Genomic DNA, 16,145 nt, shown 5'->3' with positions numbered 1-16,145 from the left:
AACAAAATATTTTTGTCTGCCTGCTAATTTATGACACTTGAAGTGACAGAGGTTATCCTATCTCACTCTGACTAACAGTCAAGCTAGGACAGGAATTTGGTTAGTACAGGAGGTCATTTCCAGGAAGGCTTACAGGTGATGATAGTGCTGGAAAGATCCACACGTAGACTTCTGTTTTCTAATTTTATCATTCCATTTAGCGTAACTATATATGGACTCTGTGTATATAAGAATAAGTTGGGTTTTTTTTTTTTTTTTTTTTTTTTAAAGACCACATTTTTTCAAGTTAATAGTCACTCAAAAGAGAACAAATTAAGGGGGCAATCCTGCTGCCATTAAAATCAGTGAGTGGTTTGACTTCAGTGGGAACCAGATTGACTTTTAAATCTAGCATCTATTTAACAGAGACAGATGACTACAAATAACATCTGTTTTACATACAGTAGAGTACCCCATACTCTGGGCACTTTATAAAGCCATTTGTATAGAAGTAGGATTCTTAGTGTTTTCCTTTATATTTAGAAATCAGGTATTCTTGAAGATTAGTATTAAAATGTTCCTGGTACTTTAGTTGGTATACAGTAAAAATGGCAAATATTTCTGTCTTCTCGAAAGTAACCATAAACCTGCTTTTAACAAGTTGTAACTTTTAATCTGATTTGATTTTATTTTATTTAGGTTGCTGTGGAAGTGTTTGTTTTGCAAGATGTTTTAAAACTCTTCTTCTTCTTTTTAGCTTCTGGAAAAAACCAGCAACATTTTTGATGAACCAGATTCAGTAGCTACTAAAAGTCCTTTGCATTTAGCTGTAAGTATATGACACATGTTCAGTGTTTGATCGGATAAATAACCACTTAACCTCTTTGAAGTAAGCTTTACCTGAAATGTAGACTTGCATTGTAACAGCTGGAAAGGGACTTACGGCCAAGATTTTAAAAAATGCTTCCTTGATTGGGATTTTCAAAACAAAAAACAAAACAACCTCCCCCCCAATTGTAAGGGAGCTAGGTGCACAGCTCACACTGAATTTCTTTTGAAAATCATAGCCCTAAATCCTTATCAAGGTACCTAACTAAGGGTATGTCTGCACTTCAAGCCAGGGGTGTAATTCCCAGCTCCAGGAGACATACGTGTGTTAGCTCTCACTGAGCTAGCGTGCAAGCCACCCAAGTTACCCATCTAGTGTCTTTGAGGGCATGCACTTTGGGTGGCTAGTTGCTTGCGCCACCATGGCTACATTCTGTTTTTAATGCACTAGCTTGATCCGCGCTAGCGTGGATATGTCACCTGGAGCTGGGAATCACACCCCCAGCTCCAAGTGTAGACATACCTGACTTGGCCGGGTTTTCAAAAGGGCTGAGCATTCAGCAGCTCCCAATGTAGTCCATAGGAGCTGCTCAGCACTTCTCAAAATGGTCCCTAAAGAAGGATTTAGGAGCCTTACTTTAGGAATTCATTTTTAGAAAATCTTGATTATTCTTTTTTGCATCTACATATGATTCTGAAATCTTTTCTATTATTGCTGGTGTATAATCATACTAATTATACTTAAAATGTTGGGGGTCCATATCCTTCTCACATTACAGCAATGTAAAACCAATGTGAGTCAGAAAAAAAACAGGTCCAGTAGGTATGCTGTAAATATTGAGGACACTCAAATCTTTAAATAAGGTTAATAGTCTGGTTCATACCTAAAAGCCAGGAAATTCTGAGTCCTCAGGTTAATCTTCCCTTGGATACATATGTATGGTTCCTGTTAATGTTAATAGGAGTTAGGCAGGGGAAGAATTAGCTTCTTTAATCCTTAGTTAATGCTATTTTTGGAAAGTCATAATTTTTAAAATGAAAAATAAGACTTGACTTTGAACTACAATGACTATTAGTGGGTGGGTTTTTTTTTTTTTAACATTTGTGTTTCCTTCTTGTATGCCTTTGTCATGAATTGTTTCAACTCTGCAGATGTTAATGCAATCAATCAATCAATCAATAAAAGACAAAAAAAACAACAACCCAGCATGTGACTGAGTCCAATGATAAGCAGCGCAGTTCATGCCCACTAGAGTTGGGTGAACCTTGCAAATAATTTTCATGGATATTCACTGGAGTTTTTAAATGAATAAGCTTCAGCTGGTTTCATCCCTCTTTTTTGCTTGAGTTTACTGGCGTACATGTTCCCTGAAACATCAAATATAAACAAACTTTCAAGCTTATAACTGAACATTTGCACCGGAAACCTGTTCTGAGAATTGGTCTTATTCAATCAGAGACCAGAAACATTCCATGTAACCTCAGTATCCAATCAAAATAGCACAAATATTGACTTTACAGCAAACTGCTTGCTCACAAATAAATCACAGCCCAAGGATTGTAAGAAGAAATTATTCAACAAATCAGTTTGAATATTATATAAATTAAAGAACGTCACAGTCTTTATGAGAATGGGTCTGAACTGGAAAAGGGGTGAAGTGTATCAAACCCTTTGTTTCATATTAATTTGCTCTTTCTCTCGTAATGCATGTTCAGTGGTTTGTTTTTCACAAAACTCTCTCGGCAGGGATTAATTTAAATTTTCTTGAAACTGAATGAGCAATGAGACGACATGTTATCTGTGCTATCTGTGGATATACACAGATTCCCTAGCATATGCACACACCTGACATCTGATGATCACTGCATCTTGTTTTTGAAGCAACTATTTTTCTGAAAGCTGCTGTGGAATCTTAAAATTCCACTAAAATAAAATAAACAAAGTCCTGATCCTGCAAAAACTTAAGCACATGCTTAAATTCATACAACTGTGAGTAGTTTTTTTTAATGGGACTACTCACAGCACTAGAGTAAGCATATGCATAGAAGGGTCAGAAGCCTACGGGAGAAAATATCTTCTTGTTTCCAATTAGAGAATTCACTAATTTAAGGGAGCCCCTTTTTCTGTTGTATTGATACATTCAATAAAATCTCATGTAAGACAGCAAATTTTGCAAAAAGTCATGGATTTTATCAACATTTGACTTTTTTTTTTCCCACTCAAATTCCTTTCCACCCTCCTCTTACCTCATACAAACTTAATTTTGGCAATTCCTAACTTTTGGCTGCTTACCAGTGGTTCTCTTAGAGCTGTTTTTTGTATGGAATACTCTGGGTTAAAAAGAAAGAGCTGGAGGGAAGGTTGACAAAAGGAGGGGCTCGTTCTTGTGGACTTCCAAAATTGCATGAGACAAAGCCTTCCAGGGATGTCTAGCCAAAAAGTTCCACAATTTTTGGCAAGCCACTATTTTATTTTAAAATCAACCTGGTGCCAGAAGTTTTCTTTGTTTTCTTCTCTACCCATATCACATTGGCCTAAGGACCAGGACAGGCAACATAGAGTGCAGGACGAATGAGAGGTTTAACATCAACTATCTTTCATCCTGTCAGGGTTAGAAATGAGAGCCAAACACCTTTGTAAATGGGAAGCTCACTAGGCAGGCTTCTCCAATGAAGAATTCTCTGGCTTTTAGTGCCAGAAGGTCCCCAAAATGTGAGAGCCAAAAGCTGCAATATTAATAGGTACTTGAAATAGCTTTTCTGTACATTTTACTACTTAGAATTTTTCTCTTCCATAGAGATCAATAATTGGACTCATGGTAATAAGGTAATTTGGCCTGACTGTGGAAGGATATGCCAGTAAATTTGACTTTAAATATCTAAAATATTTTTTATTTAAAAGACATTCCATATAAAGAATATACAAAGATGGTGTGGGTATAAGTTTTACGAGCACTTGTTTGGGCTGGCATGCAGAACTCATTTGTGGCTTTGCTACTTCTGAGTAATGTGGCTGTGCCTGACTCATGCTATTCATACCTCTGCGGCACACTACACCATCCTGTGTCTTCTCTCATATTTATATCCTGCATGTGTCATTACAATGAGCTATCTGTATACATTTGATAATGCTTGATGCAGAAATGACTGGGTGAGGGTCTTTTCACTGTGGCATGTAGGAGATCATTATGGCCTCTTCTGTCATTAAAAAACAAAATTTTTCAGGCACCTGCAACCCTCTGGCCTCCTATACCATTCACACTGGCATGTGGGAAAACCCACATGTTCTTGGGCGTTTCAGGGCCATAGAACCATGAAACATCAGAATAAAGTATCTCTGTACTATAGTTTCCATTGTGTTCAAATAACTATCGCAATGAAAAATTGTATTCCTGGGCAGCACATGTTGTGCTTTTCAGTCAGGAGAGTAGTGAGTAAGATCTGTATTGCTTTATTCCAAACATAAGCTGTTTTGGATTTCTAGGCCTATAATGGTCATCATCAAGCCTTGGAGGTACTTCTTCAGTCTCTGGTAGACTTGGATATTAAGGATGAGAAAGGACGCACTGCCTTGGACCTGGCTGCCTTTAAAGGACATGCAGAATGTGTTGAAGCTCTCATCAGCCAGGGTGCTTCCATCTTGGTAAAAGATGACGTCACCAAAAGAACCCCACTCCATGCCTCAGGTGAGTGTAGTTGTATTTTATCTTGAGAGAGAAAACCTATAACGTGACAGAGGTTAGTAGTGAAGTTTGCTTAGCTACCATCTCTTTTGAAGGCTATTGCTAACCTAATTAACTATTGGAGCATTAAGACGTCATCTTAGTAAATTGCTACCAGGAACTTGAGCTAACTATCTTTCTATTCCTCAACCTTTCCTCTGTCCCCATGAAGTGCTCCAATTCTCCCCCAACTGACCCTAGACCCCAGTCACCAGGACTATTTCCTCTTTCCACACCTATCTGCCTTCTCTGATGCATGACAGTTTTCCCCCACCCCACCTCATACTTGATGGTTTCAGGCTAGAGAATCAGATGAAGAAGTAAGTAGTAATGAGGCAGATCTTACTAGGAAAAAAGACTGAAAATCAAGGTGGATTCCCATTGATGATGAAGTGAGGTAGTTTGTACTCACTCCAGATATGTCCCACCCTGCCCTTCCACTGTCGGAAACCTTCAGTGACCTTCTGCAGCAGCACATCCCCCGCACCTTTATTTCCCCTCAAACCCAGAGAAAATCACCAGGTTCTACGTGTTATCCACCTAGCTAGTAAACTTCTTGGGAACCAGAGAGTTCCATAAGGGTTAATAGCCTCTCTCTTCTTCGCTTGTTGAGTGCTCCTTAGTAAGTCAGGTATTCTGATTACAGAGTATGGAATTGGTGTCTTACATCTTAAAGGCTGTTCTTTAACAGTTAAAGATTTCTGAATATGCAGGTTTTTTCCCCGCTGATATATGTATAGTTGACAAACAGAACAATAAACGTACTTGTCATCGTGCCTCACACTGATGGACTCAGATGGTCTAACAGCAACCTCTAGTGGCAAAATAGAATCCGTACATTGAAAGAACAGGAGTACTTGTAGCACCTTAGAGACTAAAAAATTTATTAGAGCATAAGCTTTCATGGACTACAGCCCACTTCTTCGGAAGTGCATCCGAAGAAGTGGGCTGTAGTCCATGAAAGCTTATGCTCTAATAAATTTTTTAGTCTCTAAGGTGCTACAAGTACTCCTGTTCTTTCTGCGGATACAGACTAACACGGCTGCTACTCTGAAATCCGTACATTGTTTGCTATAGATTTGTTTTCAGGGCCAGACTTACTTGTCTTCCTGCACAGCTGTTTTTTCTGCTTAGAATAAAATCTAAATCTCTAAAATCTCTCTGACAATTTTTAAAATGCAATCATATATGCAAACAGGCAACACAAGATAAAATATGCTGTGCCTATTTTGTGGCTCACCTTTGTCTGCAGAACATTTTAACTGTATCTGAGGAAAACCTAGATTGTAGTCCTGTGGTATACATTAAACCAGGGGTGGGCAAACTTTTTGGCCCGAGGGCCACATTGGGTTTGCAAAACTGGATGAAGGGTCAGGTAGGGAAGGCTGTGCCACCCCAAACAGCCTGGCCCCTGCCACCTATCTGACCCCTCCCACTTCCCACCCCCTGACTGCCCTGCTCAGAACCTCTGACCCATCCAACCTCCCGCCTGCTCCTTGTCCCCTAACCGCCCCCTCCCGGGACCCCCCTGCCCCTAACCGCCCCCTGGGCCTCCCTGGCCAGGAGCTCAGGGGCCGGGCAGGACGGTCCTGCGGGCCGGACATGGCCCACGGGCCATAGTTTGCCCACCTCTGCATTAAACAATATGCTTTGGACCTTCTTAAATTGTGGATCAAAGATGCATATAGTAACATTGCCACAGCGCAGCAAAGAAGAGCTGTATGGCAACTGCACAAACTGATTATCAGAAGTCACCGAATCTTTATTTTGAAAGAAGTGTGTCTTTTAGATGGTTGTCTAATGTGTCACTGAGTGTAGACTGTAAAATGCAGCGCAGACAGGGCCGGCTCCAGGAACCAGTACAGCAAGCAGGTGCCTGGGGCGGCCAACGGAAAGGGACGGCATGTCTGGGTCTTCGTGGCAATTCGGCGGCGGGTCCCTCGGTCCCTCTCGGAGGGAAGGACCTGCCGCTGAATTATGAAGCGGCGTGGTGGAGCTGCTGCCGAAGTGCCGCGCCGATTGCGGCTTGCTTGTTTGTTTGTTTTGTTTTTCCATCGCTTGGGGTGGCAAAAACGCTGGAGGCAGCCCTGAGTGCAGATATAAGGGTATAATTTCCTTTTGATATACCACATACTTTAATTCCTGTATAGAATTAATAGTGCATGTGGTGCAAGAGGAGAATATACGCCTTACAACGCCATGATTAAATGTAATGTATGCACATAAGATTTGCACTGAGAGATCATGCTCTGTGTATACGTTTGCCATAAGTATTGATGTCATTTGATTTCCTTTCCTTTCACCTCATCTTCAAATTGTGCCTCCTGCTTTATTTCCATATGTTTATAGTTCTTTCAAAAAGTCCATGCCCTATTAAAGCCGCTGAAAATTACAGTATGTTTTCTTATTGCTCATATTTTTCAATGTGTATCTATACCTACCAGAGTCCCGCCTTATCATGTTGAAGGCTCCTGGTGGGCTGGAGATGTCCCAAGTTGCCATCTAGGCAGCTAGTGCACAGGTTTTTAGCCTGCAGCTGAGTCTTACTCAGCCTGAATGTATTATTTTTCCTGTCAGCTGTAATGTATTGGCATGCACCCAATGTCGACTGCATCCACTCCCTTCGATTGGTTGGAATATATCAGAACTGCTCAAAGCTTTAGGCCTAAGTCAGAAAGGTTCTTAAGCACCTGACTATCCTTTGAGCATGGGATTAGTCTCAGAAAAGTAAAGGAGACAAGTGGTGTGGTTGAAGTTGGACGTATGATTCAGTAACATGCAATGATTTTACCTTCTAGTGGCTAAACATCTGAAAAGAGGATAGAACTGTTAGTGACTCTCCATTAGCTTCAGCAGTAATGTTAGCTCAAGAGGCAGAGCCTTGTGGTACTGATGTTTTAAAATTCTTCAGGCATTAGCCTTTTGTTATTTTTCATCTAGGGGGAGCATGGTATCTGGAGTTGCACAATCAGAGGGGGTCCTGCCCTTCCACACTCCTTCCCATTAATTGTGACATTTAAAAATTGCTGTATTTAAATGACATCACATTATTCAAAGACCAGAGCACATTCAACCCGAGATTGGCAAATCATTATAGCTTCAAGATGTGACAGAAGCATTAGTGAAGACTTGTGCTCACAGTCAACTCCTGCAGACTCAAAAGACACCCTGGGAGTTTGGTATTTTACTTGGATAGAAAAAACATAATTACTCTGCCACCAAAAACCTCTGATTCTATTTGTATAACATAGTCAGGGATTAAGGATTGTCTGCCTGACCTCTCTGTAATGTTGCAGTAATGAGGATGGTCACAATAGAAGGTTTCCCTCTCTCCGTTAAAATGTGGTCATACTCTGGAAAGTTATTTGTGCAAATGGCATAGCTGCTTTCCATGTTCATTGTGTTTCAGTGACTCAATCTCATGTGTGTTCAGTTAAAAACAAAACAAAAAACAACCTGATTCACTTCTGCCTTTCTGCAGCCTTATGCTGGTTTCATGCTGTTTAAATCAACAGAGCAAAGCCTGCATAAAATTAGAGTAATGCAATTTTGAATCAGGCCCAGAATTTTTCGAACTGCCAAAGTTGCAAACTGAGTTAAGGACAAGCAGTATTCGTTCTGGCTTGTGAATCATCACCAGTATCAAAGATTTTTGCAATTCAGAAGTAGTTCATAATTCTGTTGTAACTGCACAAGCTAATACAGAGTCCAGAGGTCATTCTCACAGAGGTGTATGGATTCTGCAGTGCTAACAGAAGTAACATCTTGGAGTGTCTGTTCTATTGATCATTTGCCTAAACCCTTTTCACACATTGGTGTGAAAAGTGTTGATTTCTCTAGTTCCTACTGAAGGAGAGATTTTACTGTGAAGCAGTGACTCATTTGCACTGCAGAGTTGTTTACATGTTCTGCCTATGCCATTACTTAATGGTAAATATCAGAGAAATTCTTATTTTTGTAGCTAGAGCAGTGAAGGTTATTTTTGGGTATGCAATTTAAAGCCGTGATGATGTGTACAAGTTTCTCAGCCAGCACAATGTGACATGGCATTGTGCACAAAAAGTTTGTTGCATCAGCCCATGGAAACCAGGCAGTGAGAAGGAACAACTCTCCTGTTAGGATGGGAACAGGATCACATGGTGGAGAAATTATTGCAATTAAAAACAACCCCTCTCCCTCCACCCGCAAAAAAAAATTAAAAAAAATCCAGTGCTGTATCATCCATTTGGTGGATTGTGTAAACACAAGTCCTGCAACAGATAAAAAAAGCAAACATGTTTTCAGTCTCTAGCCCTGCAAAAACATAATGTGTTAAACTGAGAGAGGTTTTCTCCAGGTCTGTAAGAGCTGTAAAATTGTAAGGGTTACATTTAATTTTTTTTTCTTCAGTTGAGAAATAGTGACCATGAGATGGTTGAGTTCAGGATCCTCACAAAAGGAAGAAAGGAAAGTAGCAAAATATGGATCCTGGACTTCAGAAAAGCAGACTTTGACTCCCTTAGGGAACTGATGGTCAGGATCCCCTGGGAGGCTAATATGAGGGGGAAAGGAGTCCAAGAAACCTGGCTGTATTTTAAAGAAGCCTTACTGAGGTGCAGGAACAAACCATCCCCATGTGCAGAAAGAATAGCAAACATGGCAGGCAACCAGCTTGGCTTAACAGTGAAATAATCGGTGAGCTTAAACACAAAAAAGAATCTTACAAGAAGTGAAAACTTAGACAGATGACTAGGGAGGAGTATACAAATATTGCTCGAGCATGCACAGGTGTGATTAGGAAGGCCAAAACACAACTGGAGTTGCAGATAGCAAGGGATGTGAAGGGTAATAAGAAGGGTTTCTACAGGTATGTTAGCAACAAGAAAAAGGTCAGGGATAGTGTGGGACCATTAATGAATGGGGGAGACAACCTAGTGACGGATGATGTGGAAAAAGCTGAAGTACTCAATGCTTTTTTTGCCTCGGTCTTCACAGACAAGGTCAGCTCCCACACTGCTGTCCTGGGCAACACAGTATGGGGAGAAGGTGAGCAGCCCTCAATGGTGAAAGAACAGGTTAAGGACTATTTAGAAAAGCTGGACATGCACAAGTCTATGGGTCCAGATCTAATGCATCCGAGGATGCTGAGGGAATTGGCTGATGTGATTGCAGAGCCATTGGCCATTATCTTTGAAAATTCGTGGCAATCGGGGGAGGTCTCGGATGATTGAAAAAAGGCAAATATAGTGCCCATCTTTAAAAAAGGGAAGAAGGAGAATCCAGGGAACTACAGTCTCACCTCAGTCCCCAGAAAAATCATGGAGCGGGTCCTCAAGGAAACCATTTTGAAGCACTTGGACGAGAGGAAGGTGATCAGAAACAGTCAACGTGGATTCACCAAGAGCAAGTCGTGCCTGACCAACCTGATTGCCTTCTATGATGAGATAACTGGCTCTCTGGATATGGGGAAAGCAATGGACATGATATATCTTGACTTTAGCAAAGCTTTTGATATGGTCTCCCACAGTATTCTTGCCAGCAAGTTACAAATTTATGGATTGGATGAATGGACTATGAGGTGGATAGAAAGCTGGCTAGATTGTCGGCTCAACAGGTAGTGATCAACGGCTTGATGTCTAGTTGGCAGCCAGTATCAAGCGGATTGCCCCAAGGGTCAGTCTTGGGGCTGGTTTTGTTCAACATCTTTATTAATGATCTGGATGATGGGATGGATTGCACCCTCAGCAAGTTCGCAGGTGACACTAAACTGGGGAGAGAGGTAGATATGCTGGAGGGTAGGGATAGGGTCCAGAGTGACCTAGACAAACTGGAGGATTGGGCCAAAAGAAATCTGATGAGGTTCAACAAGGACAAGTGCAGAGTCCTGCACTTAGGACAGAAGAATCCCATGCGCTGCTACAGGCTGGGGACCAACTGGCTAAGCAGCAGTTCAGCAGAAAAGGACCTGGGGATTACAGAGGATGAGAAGCTGGATGTGAGTCAGCAGTGTGCCCTTTTTGCCAAGAAGGCTAATGGCATATTAGGCTGCATTAGTAGGAGCATTGCCAGCAGATCGAGGGAAGTGATTATTCCCCTCTATTCAGCATTGGTGAGGCCACATCTGGAGTACTGCATCCAGTTTTGGGCCCCGCACTACAGAAAGGATGTGGACAAATTGGAGAGAGTCCAGCGGAGGGCAATGAAAATTATCAGGGGGCTGGGGCACATGACTTACGAGGAGAGGCTGAGGGAAGTGGGCTTGTTTAGTTTGCAGAAGAGAAGGGTGAGGGGGAATTTGATAGCAGCCTTCAACTACCTGAAGGGGGGTTCCAAAGAGGATGGAGCTTGGCTGTTCTCAGTGGTGGCAGATGACAGAACAAGGAGCAATGGTCTCAAGTTGCAGTGCGGGAGGTCTAGGTTGGATATTAGGAAACACTATTTCACTAGCAAGGTGGTGAAGCACTGGAATGGGTTACCTAGAGAGGTGGTGGAACCTCCATCCTTAGGGGTTTTTAAGGCCTGGCTTGACAAAGCCTTGGCTGGGATTATTTAATTGGTGTTGGTCCTGCTTTGAGCAGGGGTTGGACTAGATGACCTCCTGAAGTCTCTTCCAACCCTAATCTTCTATGATTCTGACATCCAGAATCTAAACTAGATTTAAACTAGAAAAACAGAGGAAAAACTCAAGTTGAATTCTTGGCTCTGGTTAGCCCTCTGCACTGACGTACAAGAAAATGCCTCAAATCACTGTGCACTGTAACCCCCTGCTAACTGTGTTGTGAGGATCCAAAGAGTCTTATCCAACCTCCACTGGCTAAGGAAAGGGCCTGGAGGGATGAGAGGAAGATTGGAGCTCTCTGTTGAGAACTGAGAGAGAGCCATTTTTCGATGATCAAGACTGAGAATTTCAGAAATGAGGGTGATTTGGGGTGCCGAGTTTGAGTCCTCTTAAAGGGGCCCGATTGTCAGAGGGCAAGTTGTCATCACTTCCTTAAAATCAGACTCCTTTGAGGTCCCCGGTTGGGCATCCAAAACCGCTAATCACTTTTGACAATCTTGGCCAAATGGTGTGGGGAAAGTAGGAGGGGACGGGGAGAAGAAACTAGCCTTGAGACAAACAAATTTACTTTTACAAAAAATTATTTATTTGAGAATTGGTGAATTCTTTATACTTATGCCATCGAAAGGTCTGAGGTTGGCAATGGGGGGTGGAGGGAGACACTTGATGTCCCGCTGCCAAGGAACAACGTGGGGAGCAGTAGCACAAGCTTCCCTCACTCCTCTACCAATGTTACCTCATCCCTGTTTTGTAGGGACAAACTCTGAGGGTGTCTCCAGTCAGTCCTTACGCCTCTTGGGTGCCAGTTGTGGAGGCATGTAGCATTAAGGTGTCCCAGGAACAGCATACAGAGGTCCAAGCAACAATAATAAGATTTTCTCATGTAACTGCCAATGCATTAAAAATAAAAAGTATTGTCTCATCCAATCTGCAGGATTCTGAAATGTTACTTCCTTTGGTAGGGGTCTTCTCAGATGTGACTCAAAAAATATCAGATACTTTTTTGCGTTGCTTGTTTGTGATTTTTGTATGTAACAAAAAACCTCCTCTTTTTGCTGCAGTCAGAACCAAGAGCACAATTTCATTAGCACAAGCTAAGTGAAAATTACCTGACTGTTCATTTCTGTCATTGAAGAATGTCTTTTCCCACCTTAAATAAATCTCCCTGCCATAGGTGTTTTGAGGGAACCGTCTGAACTGCAGTTCTTGTGTTAGTTTCATAAGTTTTCGTATGTTTACAGACTGGTAAATATGTGTTGTTTCTTTCTAGTCATCAACGGTCACACACCATGTTTGCGGCTGTTGCTGGAAGTTGCAGACAACCCTGATGTGACAGATGCCAAAGGACAGTAAGTTTTCTTTGTTTCGATACAGTCCTGTGATATGAACGGCAGCTCCATAAATTGCTCACAGTATAGGTACTTGTATGAAGTACTGAATATAGTACTGTGTACATCTCCTGCACCATTCCAATTTTTCCTCATAGAATTTGGCAAACATTACAAAGTACACATTCAGTCGATCAAAGCCATGGAATAAACATTAGGAAACCATTACTTATTAATTTTAGATGCTACCCCAATCTTTATGCAATTCTTCTGAGATGTTTAAAGCTAAATTCAGTTAAAAACTGATAAGTTTCTGAACTGTTTCTAGGGAGATCCTCATCCCTCCCAAAACATTGATATTTTAGGACATACTTGGTCTTTTGGGACAGAGAATTTGGACAGACTATTAATTTAATATGACACTTACATTGGAGTTGATGTATATGATGGTGGTTTTCACTTCTTATTAAAGGGTACTTATGGAGGGAGGATGCAAGTACTATATATTCTAAATGTGGAAATTGTGAATGGCTTTAAAATTTCACCTGGGAAAACACAGACAGATGAATGCCATGTTTTTAAAGGGCATCAATTTCAGTCCCTGAACCATCACCTTAAAGCAAAAAGAGAATAAATCCCATTTTGAAAAGAAGTGGAAGAAATATTGCTCCAGTGTCTGGCTGAGGGATGATTGGTGCAAATGAGATACTAAATACAATTGGCTTCTCCCACTTATTAAACAATTCTGCCCAGGATTTTTTAAAAATTACATAAATAGTTACCTTAATACCTGGCGGGGGGGTGATTACACAAGTGAGCTTCGTGGTTTATCATGAGGCTGATATTCTGCTGCAGTTTGTTATAATCATGGGTTATTAAAGAACAAATTTTTAACATGGACTGGCTTGAATGATGCTGCAATGTAAACTGCCTATAAATCAGATATGTGTTTCTCTGTTAATAATGATTTTGTTTGTTGCATTGCTTAACAATAAAATTGTACAAAAGTACCTTAATTTGGGTTATATAGATGAATATAGGGCATGAAGATGGTGGTGGAAAATGGCAGGAATTCCTGGTGCCCCTCTTCCCCAAAGGATAAGTTATCAATAGAAATGGCATGTGTTCTTAAAGCTGTGATTACTTCTCATTTTCTAGAACCCCACTGATGCTAGCTGTGGCATATGGGCACATTGATGCTGTTTCCTTGTTACTTGAAAAAGAAGCATCTGTAGATGCAGCCGATTTCCTGGGATGCACAGCTTTACATCGAGGGGTGACTATTAATTTTATGACCCTTAACTATGCACATTAACTTGATGGTTATGGCTTTTCTTTTATGAACAAAGGAGTATTAAATGGAGAGATGATTGTAAATAAATGAAAATATTAACCAGCATGGGAAGATTGGGTTAAAGAAGTGAGTCATAAATTTTGAGTGGGAGGCAATGAAATTCGGGCTAGATATAATCTCTTCTAGGAGTAAACTCCTCAGTCAAGATGCAGTTGCTGAGAGAGCTAGTAGGGTTACATGTAAATATGACCATGTAGTGAACAGTTTTCCATAAGAGTCCTGGAAATACCTGTACAAAATAGAAACCATTGCATAAAGCAAAGTTCCATACTGATAACAATATATGAACATGATTAAAATACTGTAGGAGATAAATCAGTGTCAGAGGCAGCAGATGTGATAGCAGTAGCTGGATTACTGGAGCAGCTTTACCAAAAATATCAAATATTTTAGAATGTTGTTATTGCTCCTCACTCACCCTTTCTTCCCTAGTATTTGTGGTTTCATTCTTGACTGACTCCCATTCAGTTGGACTCAAATAGGATCTTCAGGACTCCACCCTTTATTCTAAGAATCTCCGTGTTCAGCCATAAACTCCTAATGGTCTAAGTTGTACCTGACTTCACTGGAGGTGTTCATCCTCAAACTGTGAGGTCAGGTAAACTGGAAGCTGGTACTAGTGCTTTTCAATATAAAGAGGCACTCAGGAGCAAGTTGCTTCTCACCAATTTCCTGGAGCGCAACCTCCACCCAGTATTCAAAAGCACATCACGTAGCTCACAAATCCTTTGTCACAGTGCCGACACTATATCAACCTGCTGATTCACTTCTTTGTTGTTAACAGATTATGACCGGGCATGAGGAATGCGTTCAAATGCTGTTGGAACAAGAAGTATCTATCTTGTGTAAAGACTCCAGAGGCAGGACACCTCTTCATTATGCAGCAGCTCATGGTCATGCCACTTGGTTAAGTGAATTACTGCAGATTGCACTGTCAGAAGAGGACTGTAGTTTCAAAGATAATCAAGGTTATACACCATTGCACTGGGCTTGTTATAATGGTAAGCTTTTCTCTTTTTATACCTTTTGCCAAACTTTAGTGTTAGGAAGTAGAATAGTAAAATGGCTAGCAGCATAAAAAGTTTGAGATGTAGATTCTCTCCTTTTGCCTTTTGAAGTTGTAGCAAGAAATTGTTACATTTATCCTTCAAGTCAAAAGGCAGGGAAATTCCAGCAAGACAGCAACTTTGCTTCAGAGTCAGCCACTAGGTCCATGCCTCAGTCATGATGCACACTGGAGCCATCCCTTGGAGGCTGGGCATGAAATCTGGCTCCTTTAACATAAATGGCATATCTCCCATTGACATCACTGAGACTAGGATTCCATCCTATAAGAGTCACCTCTTGTACACTGGTGCATGAGACTATCCCTCCAGTTACTGTAGTACACACAGTACAACAGGCTTGCATTAGTGGCTTCTCATTAGGGTGGTTTGGGGCTGTACGTCGAAGACTAAGCTTCTAAGTACAGAGTGATAGATGGCTGACCATCTCTGAAGATCTAAAAGACTATTTTGCAAAGTGTCATAGCACAATGTGAAAACACAAGAGACCTTTATAAAAAAAGAAAAAAAAAAAAAGCGCCCAAATTAGATATCGGTCTAGTTCACAGCACCTCTAAAAGTATCTCACGTGCCTTACGTTTTATTGCATAAGAACTTACATATGCAGTACAGCCTAGCTTATTTCAAATGCTAAAATGCAGTGCACATGTGATCTTAATATGAAAATGTACTATTCTCTTGCTTTTTTTAACAATAAATCATCTGATCTCTTGTAGGTAATGAAAACTGCATAGAGGTACTATTGGAACAGAAATATTTCCGCAAATTTAATGGTAATAACTTCTCTCCATTGCACTGTGCCGTGTAAGTAGAAATATCAATATTAAATCTGACTATTTTGCTTAAGGATATATCCAGAAAATGAGTAGAATGAGAACAATAAAGTTAGCCGGGTGTAGAGATAATAGTACTAGCAAATGATTTTTAGATCTGATGATGATAATGTACATATCCTTGTGGTGAAAAACTGGAGCTATCAATAGCCATATGAATTACTGCAGTTTGAATGAATTTGTTACACTTTTCATCTAATGGCCTGAAGTTGCACTCTCACGATTACAGGGCAAGCTGCACTTCTGTCCCCTTTCTGGTCTCTCTGAGTGCAGCATTAGAGAAAAAAAGGATTTAAAACAAGTTTACACAAATATTTACCTTACCTCAAGTTCAGGCATTCCCTAATGGCGACCTAAGCAGGCTTCGCATGCTGAGACACCCCCAGCAGGCTCCTGGGGAGGAGGCTGGTTTGAGTCTGGTTCCCTGGAGCGCTCTCTGCCCCGAGAGAGAGCATCCCTCTTTAAACCCTGCTACAGTTCTTTGTTCTTTTGTTTTGCC

The 16,145-nt window shown here is 41.0% G+C and overlaps 1 protein-coding gene across 12 annotated transcripts in view; it reads left to right on the top strand.

Annotated features, from left to right (window-relative positions):
* The window catches only part of ANKRD44 (ankyrin repeat domain 44), a 216,592-nt gene that overhangs the window by 178,733 nt on the left and 21,714 nt on the right, over nucleotides 1-16,145 (top strand). For all 12 annotated transcript variants that reach the window (XM_034785283.1, XM_034785278.1, XM_034785277.1 and 9 more), the window contains 6 exons: nucleotides 737-808; nucleotides 4,292-4,493; nucleotides 12,338-12,416; nucleotides 13,554-13,671; nucleotides 14,534-14,750; nucleotides 15,530-15,617. In XM_034785283.1, coding sequence (XP_034641174.1) covers nucleotides 737-808; nucleotides 4,292-4,493; nucleotides 12,338-12,416; nucleotides 13,554-13,671; nucleotides 14,534-14,750; nucleotides 15,530-15,617 — 776 coding nt within the window. The remainder of the gene's footprint in view (nucleotides 1-736; nucleotides 809-4,291; nucleotides 4,494-12,337; nucleotides 12,417-13,553; nucleotides 13,672-14,533; nucleotides 14,751-15,529; nucleotides 15,618-16,145) is intronic.

The sequence above is a fragment of the Trachemys scripta genome, chromosome 11 (assembly GCF_013100865.1).
Source record: "Trachemys scripta elegans isolate TJP31775 chromosome 11, CAS_Tse_1.0, whole genome shotgun sequence".
In the NCBI taxonomy this organism is placed as follows: domain Eukaryota; kingdom Metazoa; phylum Chordata; order Testudines; family Emydidae; genus Trachemys; species Trachemys scripta.
The sequence above is the reverse complement of the archived record's forward strand: the minus strand, read 5'-3'. Positions and strand labels throughout refer to the sequence as shown.